Raw genomic sequence first — 12,634 nt, 5'->3', positions numbered from 1 at the left:
GCCCTGGCAGCCTTGCACGTAAACCCAAAGAAGTCGGATTTTTGGGGGGTGCGGCGCGTGAGCGGGGAGGAGAGGAAGAAACGGCGGATCGGGAACACGACGGGTGGTCCACCAGATACCTACTCTTGCCAGGAATTAAAAAAAAAAAAAAAAAGTCAATCTACAGGAACCGCTGAAATCGCATTTAAGCTCTCGCTGAAGCCAACCGGCCTCCCCCGTCGCAAACAGGAACGAGACCGGCACGCCTCACGCAAAACCGGAAAAGCACCCGAAGCAGCCAGCCTGGCCCGCCGCAGCACGAGCGCCTCCCAGAGCCGCGCTCCACGTACGTCCCGTCGCGCCAACGGACTCGAAAACTTGAGATCCAATTTACCAAAGAGAGCCTGGAGGAGAGAGTCATCGTACGATCGCGCATCCGAAATTCTCCCAGAGCGATTTCAAAGCTACACCGCTGGTCTCGCTATAAACCCTCTGTTTACAAGGCTCTGTATGTTCCTATACAGCAATAAACGATTTGCCGCCGAGTATTTTCTTCACTTCTTGTCTGCACGTTACTCCCCCTTCCCCTGAAGATGTCCAAAGGGAACAGCGTTAATCTCCTTTCTATCCCGCTTTAATCTTCGCTCTTACCGAGAAAAGAGGCGACTGGGCTGCACACGCTGGCGAAGCGATACCTGGCAGCTACGGATTCAGGGCGAGTTGATTAAACGTGTACGTTCTGTTAAAGATTATATGGAACGATTAAGAGTGTAAGACCTTTAGATCGAAGGAGAAGCTGTTAATGCGGACAGAGCTCAAGAACCTCAGCGTGGGAGGGTCTGTTAGCAGTTCTGCCTACTGGGTTAATGAGCGACGCCTCTTCCGGAGCCACTTTCAGACCAGAAGCTGAGCAAGGAGGCGGAAAAACGGTCCTTAACTGCGGTACGGCGGAAAAAAAAGCGGTCGCGTATCACGACCCTACGGATAACGCTCTCGTAACGACGCGGCGCAAGTCTTCGTTTTGAGCCGTCGCTAAACTGTCAGAAAACGACGGCCAGAGGTGAAAAGTTAAGCGACAAAGGAGAAATTACGCTCGGTTTTTTACGCACCCAGAAGAACCTTTCCGTGCCTCCACGCCTCAACAGCGACTACGGACAAGACGCAGGAGCAAGCCGAACGGGTCCTGCCTCATCCCTGCCAGGAGTCGCTGTAAGCGTCTACGCGAGCCGGAGATCAGGAGCACGACGCCCCGCTCCGGGCGGGGATCTCCGCTTCCCACTCGTCCGCCAGCAGGCACCGAGGACGGGCGTCCTCCCCAGCATCCTCCTCCGCTCCGCTGCCCGCGTCCAGGAGAAGCGGCGCGCGGGGGATCAGTTTGCAGGAGAGCTAAGGAAGCACCGGCTGGCTCAGCAGGGCGCCTTGTTACGGCCCAGCCACAGCCGCTGCGTCCTGGAAAAGCAGGCTGGCTCCCAACAGTCCCAACGAAGCCCAAGCATCCTCCACAAGCGCCGCGTGACAGAGCCGCGCTCACTCGATGCCAAGCGTTCACGGTTTTGATGATCGCCAACCGGCTTTCCACCCAGCGCCACGAAGCCCAGTCAGGCTGTCGTCGGGAAACGGTAACAACACCCGGCGTCGCTCGGGATCTCGGCAACGTTACCAAGTTATCCGGCAGCCCTTCCCCGGTTAAGGCAGGAAAGGCGATCCAGGCGCCAACGCCTTCGAGGGCGCTGCTGACACCTAAAACAGCGCGGCAGGCTTTCTTGTTAAAAAGAGCTCCTGCAGCGCGTGGCAGCGCCTGTCCTCGAGTCGGCCAGAAAGAGCATCTAACGCCGTACAGACTGGGGAAAGCGGGAGGGGCAACTCTTCGGAGCGTCCCTGCCTCTGCCGAGCTTCTCGTACCATAACCTACGTCCACGTTCGCTAACGTGGCTAACGACGTCAAAGAGGCGAGTAACGAGAGCGCAAGCGGATAGCCCAAATCACGTTTTCGCGCGAAATAGCTTAGAACGCAAATCCGAGACAAACCAGGCCACAGCAACGGTTCTCTCAAAGCGCAAATACGCCAGGTCTTCGTTACAAGGAAACCGGCTGGAATTAGCTGACCGACCTCATAACCTAGCTGCACGGAGCGATACAGGGTTTCCGCGTTAGTCCCGTACGCTTGAGCAGCTTGGGGTTGTCCAACACCCCCCTCCACCGCCCCAATGGATTACCCGTGGCCTAACAACGCGCCTTACCTGAAGCAGCGTTGAAAAGACCCGGTCAGCACTCCCGAAAGGGAGCCATCTTGGCCGCAGCGGCCAGCGAGAGGCTCAGCATCGCTTTCCGCTTTCGGAAAGCAACGAAAACGAGACTTGCCGTTCTTCTCCAAACCCCGACCAATTGAACTCATCCGTGCAAAATGCCTGAGCCAACCCAAGCGGGTAACCGGAGGCACCGCGGCTTTGCAACCGCGCGGGCGAGCGAGCGTTTTGATGCTACGGAGCAAACGTTAAGGACCGGGGTGGCCGTCCACGTGCCCCCGCCAGCGCAGAGACGGCCCTGCCTACAGAGGAGAAGTCGTTGCAGCTGAGCCGCAGACCAGGGCCAGCAGCTTCCCCGCCCATCCCCCCCCCCCCCGCGCTGACCCAGCCGCACCATTTCAGCGCCTTTCAGCTGCTGCCCCGAAGTCATCCCGTCCCACGCCAGGGCAGCGGGGCGGGCGACGGCTTGCAGGAAAGCCACCGCGCCTTCTCAAGGTCACGGACGCAGCGGCGTCCCGACCGCATCTCAGAGGAGCGTTACCGCGGTGAAACGCACAAAGCGAGCGCTCGCTCTCTGCAATCGGGCGTCAGGGACGAACGTTCCTCTTCGCAGCTACAAAATAAGGGCCGGGAGGGTACAAGACACCTTTATTTTTGCGCGTTAGCCCAGAGGCTGCACGCAACGCTCAGGCTGCGCAGAGCAAGTTTTCCTTCTAGCCCGATTTTAGCAGAGCCCTGCTTTGCTGCAACCCCAGCTCCAAAGCTTAACGTCAGTAATATTTAGAAGTCTTCTGCGAGGGAAGCTGCCAGGCAGCCTCGTTTAAAAACAGAAAAGCGGCAACAAGCAGTTTCTTCGTGCTTGATCCGATTACTCTGATCTCTCTTTTGACGCTGCAGACTCCGACTCGTATTTCTGTTACTGCAGGGGGGGAGCAGGGGAGGGAGGGAGGGAGGGAGGGGAACGTCGCTTGGCTGCTTGATGTTTCTTCCTTCCCCGTCACACTTCGGAGAAGGGACAGACGCGGCAGAGCGCTGGAACACGGCGGACGAGGGGTCTGGGACACACCCGCCTCCCAGGCGGAGACGTCGGGCAGGCTGGGGGTGCCAAGGGCCCCATCCAGCCACTGCTCGCGGTGGCCTCGGACCTCTCTCGCTGGAGCTTGCCAAGTCCCGGTCTGGTCTCGTGCTGTCCGGGAAGAGAGCGTATCTGTAAACAGCGTTACCGCTCGAACAAAAAGGCGCGTTCCCGCATCAAATTTTGAGATATCTTAGGTCCAAGCTCACGAGAGTCATCGCGTTTCGGCTTCGCCCTCGAGCACGTCCTTGCGAACGGGAGACCGCCACCGCCAGAGTCCACCCCAGAGAGGACCGACCCGAGAGACCCGCCGAGGCCCTGGGGAGCACAACGGCATCTCCATTCTGGAAGCAGGCCTTTGAAGAGATTATAAATCAGATTCGAGCGCTTACTAACGCTGCTAAAAACGGGCACGGCAAGATCAGAGAGGTTCACTCGCAGCCGTAACCTGAACCCGGGGCTTTAGATACCCGGCACCTGTCAGGCCCCAGCGTAACTTCAGGAGGTCACGCCGGTCCCGTGGGCACCCTGGGCCGGCAGCCGCATTGGCCGCTCCGCAGGTAGCGATCGCCGTCCGCCATCGCTTCCGCCGCTCAGCCAAGGGCCCCAGAACAGGCAGGACAAGCGCCGTGCTTTTGCCAGCCCACTGAAGAACCGAGCCAGGAACGTTACTGCTCAGGGCAAACTTCACAGCTGGGCTTGGCGGGGAAAGCAAGTTTCCAACACAACACTGCCCGCTGCCAAACGCACACCTGGGTTTTAAAAAGCGCTCCCCGCCGCGTACCGCTAAGAGCCCGTGCTCTCGTCAGCGTTTGCACCGGACCGGCGCTGCCGGTGAGAGGAGGGGAGGGGCGACAGGGACCTCGTTGTCGAGGCAGGACCCGCAAAACCAGGCAGTGCTACCCCAGAAGGCAAAAACCAAGGCAAACCCACCGCGGACCTGCCAGGAGGCAGAGCACCTACGCCTGCGACCGTCGGCAAACGGACAACGCCGAGAAGCTGCCAGCGTTTCCAGTGCCAAGAAGTACCCAAAAACTCAAAACTAAATTTTTTTCAGTTAAGCTACAGCCCACAGAGGTTTGCTATTTCTGAGCAAAGAGATGTGCTTAAGCGTCACTTTGATCCTTTATACCGGCATCTTAATGGGGTCTCGACTCTCATAATAGATTCACCTTGAGAATTCGGTAAGGTCGGAATGTTTTTAACGCTCAGGTTTTTGAACCACAGAAGAACGCGGATCAATTAAAACCGAACTGCAGGGTAAAAACAGCACGCTGGCCCAACCCCGCAAAGGGACGCCGTCGATTTAAAATAACCGGGCGTGCAGGCCAGTAGAAGTTCCTGGCACAACCCAGTCGAGTGTTTCAAATACAAGAAGGAAGCCACCGACCACACACGGCGGGCGAGCACGTGGTAAGAGATGGGCATCGGTCACGGGCACCGCCGCTGCTCCTCACGTATTTTTATCGCTCGCCACAACGTGCTTGGCACGGGTGATTCGGATTGACCCGAAAGCCAGGTTCGAGAGTCCCGTACCGCACCGCACCCTCCGCGGGGCTCCCCGACATCTGCCTCTGTCGCCGAGGCGAGACTTGAGGCGAGAACCCCGCGGGCAACGGTGCGGGAAAGACGACGAGTTCAACGGGTAGGCGAGGAAGCGGAAAAACCGCTGCCGTGGCAAACGAGGCCGAGAGGAGCCAGGCGGGCGCTAGTCAGGCGCAGGCACGGGTCGTCGGAGGAGCCAGCCCGCGCCCGCACGGCTTGCAGCCCCTCCTGCAGCTTTCTGCACGGTTAAATTAAAAACTGGGACAGCTAAACTCAGCCCACGGCTCAACCACAACCGCCAGCTCATCTGGGAGCAACGCGGGCCAGCTACCACGCACCGACGCGCGCCCCAGCCGACAAGCTCCCCTCTGCTTCAGTTACCGACGTTCTGATGGAAGCCTCGTGGTAGTTTCCTTCAAAAAAGGCCTGCCACACGCGCAAAAACCACCCTTCCTCCCCAGCGCGCTCCCCTCGAAGCCGGGCGCGCCAAAGCGCCCAAGCCAGCGCTGGACGACCTTCAAAGCGCTCTGTGGCGGAGCTCCCCCGTTAACCACAAGGGCAGCCGCTAGCTGCGGCGTGCAATCAAATCGCCAGGAAAGCGACTGATTTATGAAACTTAAACAAGCACATACCGCTCGTAATTACCACATTCCACCTAGGGTCTCTCCTTCATTGCAGGTTTCCAAACGGTCTCTTTACTTAGCGCCGGCGGGTTCGCACCGCCAGAGAACAGCATGCGGTATTCCCCGGAGAAACACACACAGCTTCCCCCCCCCCCCCGCCCCGTAGCATCCAATTTCTCAGAAGAGACGCAGATTGCGCGTCCAGCTTTGCTTGTGCTCTTAAACCACTGCAGGAGCGCTTGCTTGCTTACTGGCCGAATTCCAGCTACAGCGAGCGCTGCAGGCTCTCAGCCTGCGCCGCGCTCTCGGCCTCGGGAGGCTGCTAAAATCCCGTCGCCCTCAACCGCGGAGGGGAGCTTCACGTTCCGGACGCAGGGAGCCCCCGCGCTCGAGACAGAAGTACTGCCACGCGCTGCCAGAAACCAGAAGGGGCACAGGTCGTCACAACCCCTTTTAAAAATACGAGAATAACCTCTACGAAACCCGGCATGAAACAGAAACGCCTAGAAAAAAATCTGCCTACGTACAACATCAGGGAGTATTTTTTTTTTTTTGAGCAAACGCGTTCTGAGGAGCGTTGAAACGGTCACGGCAAACCGACGGCGTATCCAAGCCGAGGGAAACGTTTTATTCCGGATGGCCTCAGGCAGACGCGGGGTTAAAGAGCTGACCCATTTTCAGTCCGGCCATAGGGCAGAGACCGCGTCCGCCCGCAAGCCATCGAACCTGTCTTTAGCCCTGGCGCGGCCGGAGGAAGGCACGCCAAGCCACCCGGGGTGACTGACTCGGAGCGCCGCGGTTACAAAGCCGCCTTTATTTGCGCGCCCAGGAAAGACGGCGAAAGGCAAACAAAGAAAACAGCAACGCAGCACCAGCAACGGAGCCGCTGATAAGGCCCGGGCTCCCCGGGGGAGCCCAACTCCTCGCTCCAGCCTCCCGGCCGCGCGGCTGGGAGGCGGACGGCAGCAGCGGCCGCCGGTGCCGAGGAGCATCCCGACGGCCGGGAGGTCTCGACGGTGTCCGGCCGGCCAAAGGTGCTGCCAGCTGCCCCCTCCTCCGCGCGGAGCGTGCGTGGAGCGGAGCTACGTCCCAGTCTTCCCGTCTCTGGGAGCCACGGGAGCCGCCTTGGCAGCGGTTCCCGAGCCAGATTGTCGTGCTTGTAAACCTGCGCTCAACTGCCTACGCGCAAGACAAATGAGCCCAAGCTGCAACCCAGATGGGTTCCTTTATTTACCAGCCCCTTCCTTGCAACGGTCCTCCGGTGTTTGCATCGCGTGCAGAACGCAACCGCCTGTTTCTCAGCGCCAGGGCTGAGCGAAGCCGCCGCAAATCAGGAGGCTCGCCTTGCTTGCGTGCAAAAGCCCCTTAGACGCTCGCTCCGTATTTACAAAGGAGCCCGGCTCAGCACAGCCTCAGCGGGAGCGCTCGCCGCGTTCGAGAGGGTCTCTCGCTGGCCTGCCGCCTACGGGGCTCGTCTGATGTCGGCAGGCACGGAGGCGCCGACCGCGACCGCCTCTCGTCCGGCCCGTTGCACCTCTGTGCCGCGGCCGGGCTGCAGCCCGGCGCCGACGCCGTCTCCGAACGTCTCCCGCGGCTTCGGCTGAAAAGTTATTCTCCCTGCGCTGCCGTGCGAGGCTGCTCTGCGCCGTCGGACAGGTGCCGCGTGTCCCCCCCGGTGCCGACTGCCTCTCGGTACCAGCCGAAATCGCTCCTGAACTCTCTCCCGGCTTCACAGGGGTGTCGTGATGTTTCGTTAACTGTAAAGCACCGGATCAGATGAAAAGGTGCCGCAGAAACACGCAGGTGCCTCTCGAGGCACCGGCTTAGTTTAAACCCAGCCCAGGCGCTGCCTACCGCCGTTCCGATTACCCCCGCCCGAAGCGGGCAGCCGAGCCGTCGCCACACGCTCCAAAGCGCGCCCCGGATCACGGGACGCCACCGCGGCGGCGATAGGGCGCTCGCACCGTCGCGCCCCGGGTAGCAGCCCCGGACGGGAGAGGCGACGACAGCGCTCTGCAATCGCCGCCAGACGTTTTCCGCCACAACGCTCGTTTTCTCTTCCAAGACTACCGAAGCTAACAAATCGGTAGCTTGAAAAGGTGGGGGAAAACAGGGGGGAGAAGGAAAAAAAAAAAAATAAAATAAAATGAAAAACAAACCCAAAAATAAAAAAAAAAAAAAAAAAAAAAGAGTTCTCCAGCCTTAAGGAAATTTGGAAATTTTGTCTAAAAGGCAGTACGGCAGGAGGTCCAGGGTTTTATCCCGCGGTTCGCGACGGAGCACCAAACCCACGAGACAGCTACCCGCTACCAAGAGCGTCGCAATCTCGGTTCGCACCGTGCGGTGCTTTTCCCCGTCGGAAAACCCCAACCGCAGAGGTCGGGCGCAGGCGTTTCGGTTCAGCGTCCGACCCGGCTTTTGTTTCTCCTCGGCTGCTTGGCTACCCTACGTCGCCTCGCGATGCCCATCAGCTGGGCGGCGATTCACAGGCGTACCCTGCCGGAGGATCGCACCAGCCCCGAGTCAAAAACAGCTCTGCAAAAACCGGGCTGGAAACGCCAGGCGAGGCGTTGGAGTCAGACGGCAACACCAAGGACGGAGGCGGCTGTCCCGCCGCAGGGCTTTTATTTTTTAATTCGGGCGCCTTTCGAGGACAGGGCCCCCGGCTCAGGGCGGCGGGCAGCTCACCAGGCTCCGCGCCGAAATCCCACAAAAAGCGCCTTGCGACGAGGCATCGGGAGAAACCAGGGGGAGACGACGCCAAGTACGCGAACACCTGGGCGGCTGCTGCCAGGCGGAGGCGAGCCGCACCGAGCGGAGCGGAGCGGAGCGGAGCGGGCGGGCGGCCCCCATCGCTGCCGGCCGGCCTCAGCGGGCGCCCGGGGCTGCGAGCCGCCCGCCGCGGCTGCCGAGAGCCGGGCGAGGCGCCGCTGAGCAGCGGAGCCGCTTTCGGCCTCGGAGCCGGCCTCCGGGCAGAAGCCGCGGCCGGGGGACGCCGATCTCTCGGCGGGGGGGGGGGGGAAGGAGCCGAAAGCGCCGCCGGCTCCCTGCCCCCGCCGCCGCCCTCCCGAAACGGCCGCCGGGGAAGGCGCGTACGCCGCGCCCGTGAATAAAGCTCTTTGTTCGGCCGCGCTGCCCGCGCCTTCGCCCCCCTTCCCCTCCCGGTGAAATTCAACAGATCGCTCAATGGCCGCCTTGTTCCTCCCGAAGCGTCCCGGGCAAACAGCGCTCGCTCCCCTCCCGCGCCAGCCCTAAACGCAGCCTCCTGCCTCGCCGCAAATGCAAAGCGCCGCTCGGGAGCGGTGCTCTGCCGGAGCCGCCGGACCCAAGCGCAAGCCCCTCCTGCGGCTGCTGGGCTCAGCGCAGGGGCGCCGGCGGGGCCACCGGGAGCCCCCCGGGGCGAGGGGGCGGCCCCGATCGCCCCGGCGGCTCTGCCGGCCGGCGGGGGGGGGGGGGCTGTTTAATCACCTGTAATTAACGCCCCCGCCGCACCCGAAGCGCCTCAGCCGGGCGACGGCGGCCGGGAGGGGGCACCGCGCCCGCTGCTGCCGGAGGGGGTGGGGGGGGGGGGTGGGGGGGTGCTTTCGGCGAGGCCGCCGGGGGAGGGAGGCCGGCGACCAGCAAGTTGCACTCGCGATTCCAACAGGTTCCCCGCTCCCCCGGCGCGGCGCCCGCCCGCCCGCCCGTCGGTGCGGGACCCCCGCCGCCGCCGCGGGAATGACGGGGGCGGGGGGCGCGCGCGGCAATTACTTTTTAATTGCGAGGCGGCTGGATGAGCCCGCGGGCAGCGGGGAGGGAGAAGCCGCTGCCATGGCAACCGGCAGCCCGCGCCGCGCCGCCCCGCACGGGCGGCCGCCCCCCGCCGCCGCGGGTCCCCGCTCGCCCCCCCCCCCCCCCCCCCGGCGGCCCCGCGCCCCGGGCGAGGCTCGGCGACCCCCGGAGCCCGCCGCGCCCTCCCGAGCGGCTCCCCCCGCCGCTCCGCCCGCCCCCCCCCGGGCCGCACCCGGGCCCCCGCCCGCCCTCCCCGCGCCCCGGCGGCGCCCCCCTACCTCTGTGGACGATGGCGGCGGCGGAGAGCAGCAGCAGGAGGAGCGGGAGGAGGCCCGGGGCGCCGGCGGCGCAGGCCGCGGGGCCGCTGGGCTGGGCGCCTCCCGCCATCGCCGGCACCTGCTCCGCTCTGCCCGCGCCGGCCGCCGCGCGCGCCGCTAATGAGATGCGCCCGCGTCAGCGCGGCGGGGGCGGGGCGCCGCCCAGGCCCCGCCCCGCCCCAGGGGCCGGGGGGAAAGTGCCGGCCGCGGCGCGGGGCGGCGGGCTCCCTCCGTCCGTCCCCGGCGCCCCCAGGCCGCTGGAGGCGGTGTTGAGCCTTCCCCGCCGCCGGGGGGGCCGCGGCCCGGCAGCCCCCGGGGCCCCTCGGCCGCCGCCCCGGCCGCGGGCCTGCGGCCGCAGAGCGGGTCCCGCCGAGCCAGTACCGAGGAGAGCGCGGCGGCGGCGGCCCCCCCCCCCCCCGCCACCGCTGCGCCGCGCCTCAATAAGCTGGGACGAGGCAGGCTCGTCCCGGCCGGGCAAGGGACGGCGCCCGCCCGCGCAGGGGACGCCGACGGGGGCGGGGGGGGGGGGCTCCGCCGCGTTACCCCGGGCAGGCGAGGCGCCGGCGGACGCCAGCCTCCCCGCTGCCCCCGGCGCACCGCCCGGGGCAGGCGCCGAGGCAGAGCCGAGCGCTGGGACGCGCCGTCGAGGCCCCGAGCCTGAAACCGGGCCGCCGTCGCCCCGCCGGCCGCCCGGGAGACGCCGTCGCCCCGCCGGCCGCCCGGGAGACGCCCCAGCGCCGCTCCTTCGGACGCGCCCGGCGGCATCCCCCGGCCGGCGGGCCCGCCCGGCCGAGCGCCGCTCCGTCCCGGCCGACGGCGGCCCCGGACCCCGAGCTTCGGGCCACCGTAACCCTTCGCCAAGGCAGCTTGGTCCCCAGCCTCTCGGACAGCAGATCCCCTTCCCCCCCCGCGGGACCCGAGCGCCGGGAAGCAGCGGCGCGGGCTCCGTTCGCCTCCCCGCCGCCAGGCACCCCGCCACCCCGCTTCCCTGTTCTTAGTGACGCGGCCGAGACCCTTCTGCACGATATCGTACGCGGCGGCCCGCCGCGGCTCAGACGTCAAACCGAAAGACAACCCCTATTAACTAAAAGGGTTTCTAATAATAACGTGAGTATTCATAGGGCGCAGAACAATAAGCAGGGGGAAATACAATTTGCATAATAAATATCGGTATCGCAGCAGCTAAAACAAACCGTGACAAATTATCTGCTGCTAAATGACCGGGCGATTACGGAATGCAAATTGCAGATCCTGAACTCTAGGAAATGACTTCCCTAACCTCCCGCGTCTCGTTCCGCAGACAAAAAGGGGCTCGAGATGTACGAAGCCTGGCCGCGTTCCTGCTGGAAACATCTTACTGCGTTCCATTATGCATCAACTTTAATTTCAAGAGGAAAACGATTTCCTCTGTCCTGGAAGCTTAGCCTCAGATTATTTGTCACAGCGCGTTTAGCAGTTCTGATACCGAAGCGCGAGCCCCGTTGGCAGTGACTGAAAGCCGCCTTAAGTCGCAGGCAGCCGGGGCCGGCAGCTACTACGGGAAGGGTGGCGGGAGCCGGGGGTAGATGGGGCGACCCGACCACCGGTACCGCCGATGTAATCGCGGCCGTTACGCGGCAAGGCCGCTCCCCAAGCGACACGTCCGGCTGGCAAGCGGCCGCGCGCTTCTGAGCCTCGCTGCGACCCGTCTCCCGAGGGAAGCCGCCAGGAGATGGAGGACGCCGGAAAAGCGCTCTGCGCCCGCTCCGGAGGCCAGGCTGGGGGCCCTCGACGGCCCTCGGGTGTTTCGGTACCTACGGACGTCGCCCCGGCACGCGGCGGCGGGGAGAGGAGCGCAGCCCGCGGCAGGGGACCGCGGTCGGGGCCCTGCGCCGCTGGCGCCGCGATGCCGCAGCGGGACCCTGTCCCCCCGCCCGCCCGCGGGGCGAGGGCAGGCCGCTAGCTGCGGGCTTGCAGGCAGCCGCGCGCAAGATCGCGTCCCCTCGGCTGCTCGGGCAGGGGTTGCGGGCAGCGGGAACGTCTCCCCGGAGCCGCGCCTGCGCCGCTCGCGGAGATCCCTCGGATGTGTCAGCCCCGCACCCCCCCCCCGCCCGCGGCTTAGCACATCTCAAGGACCAGATGGTGTTTTTGCATTTTAAAACCGATAATCAATTGTTTGGTAATTCGGCTTTTAAATCGGGAGCAGAAACGAACTTAAAACCGCGAACTCCAACCTGCGGTACGCTTGCGGAGCCAGAGCCGGAGCCAGACCCGCGGCTTAAGCACGCGCCTAAGGAGAGGGGCAGGAGCAGAACGGTAAGGTCAGCTCGCACCCTGCCTTCCCACACCGCAGCCGGTGCTCGGCGCGTTCTGCTGTGCCCCGTTCGGCGGCACGGCAAAGCCCTAGCTACGCGGATGAGCGGCAGTCGCTGCCGACGCATCGGGCCGGCGAGCGAACCCGTCCCGGCGCGCAAACCCGTCCCGGCGCGAGTCCCGCCGCTGCCGGGAACGGCGTTGGAGGACACGTCGTCACCTGACTCGCGGGTAATACCGAGGAACCAACATTAATCGTATCCACCGCAGAAGACGTTCCAGCAGAAGCTGTTTTCGGGCGGTTTACCAAACCGGCGATCGATCGCCTTTTCTTCGTTTCCCAAAGACGGGCAAAGGGAGCCAAGATTGCTCGCTAGCCGCGATGGCTTTCCACCGAGCCCCCTAGCTTTGCCTCTCATTCCCTGCGGGAACCCAAGAAGGGAGAAGAACCCAAAGCAGCCCAAGGTTCCCGCGCTAGAAAGGGACGGTAACGCAGACCGCGTTTCACTTTTGCAGGTCCCGCGGGACTTGCCATCCTTAGGCGGCTCTTTGAGCCTCGGATTAAAGGTGCCATAGAGACCGAGACCAAAAAGATTCCTCGGTGAATGGCAGCGTCTGTTCGTTCCACATACGCTGTCAAGAGAAATAAAACAGTTGTCGATCTCGGGAAAAGCGCCGGCTCTGAAATTTTCAAAGAACTGCATGCCATTTTAGCCACACAATTCAGGCTGAAGCCAGCACGGGGCTAAATCCTGTGTAACTCTTTGAAAACGGAGGAGGTTCTCA

The 12,634-nt window shown here is 63.8% G+C and overlaps 1 protein-coding gene across 7 annotated transcripts in view; it reads right to left on the bottom strand.

Moving 5' to 3' along the window:
• CADM1 (cell adhesion molecule 1) overlaps positions 1-9,659 on the bottom strand; it is a 159,896-nt gene extending 150,237 nt beyond the window's left edge. For 6 of the 7 annotated variants that reach the window (XM_087778345.1, XM_087778348.1, XM_087778349.1 and 3 more), the window contains exon 1: positions 9,518-9,659. In XM_087778345.1, the coding sequence (XP_087634471.1) occupies positions 9,518-9,626 (109 nt within the window). In that variant the 5' untranslated portion in view covers positions 9,627-9,659. Of the gene's footprint in view, positions 1-6,702; positions 6,755-9,517 lie in introns of those variants that run through there. The other variant, XM_087778347.1, reaches the window with a different exon arrangement.
• Positions 9,660-12,634: the final 2,975 nt, after the last annotated feature.

This window comes from Nipponia nippon, unplaced genomic scaffold (assembly GCF_047370975.1).
Source record: "Nipponia nippon isolate SJK-2023a ecotype South Korea unplaced genomic scaffold, ASM4737097v1 scaffold_43, whole genome shotgun sequence".
NCBI classification, from domain to species: Eukaryota; Metazoa; Chordata; class Aves; order Pelecaniformes; family Threskiornithidae; genus Nipponia; species Nipponia nippon.
The sequence above is the reverse complement of the archived record's forward strand: the minus strand, read 5'-3'. Positions and strand labels throughout refer to the sequence as shown.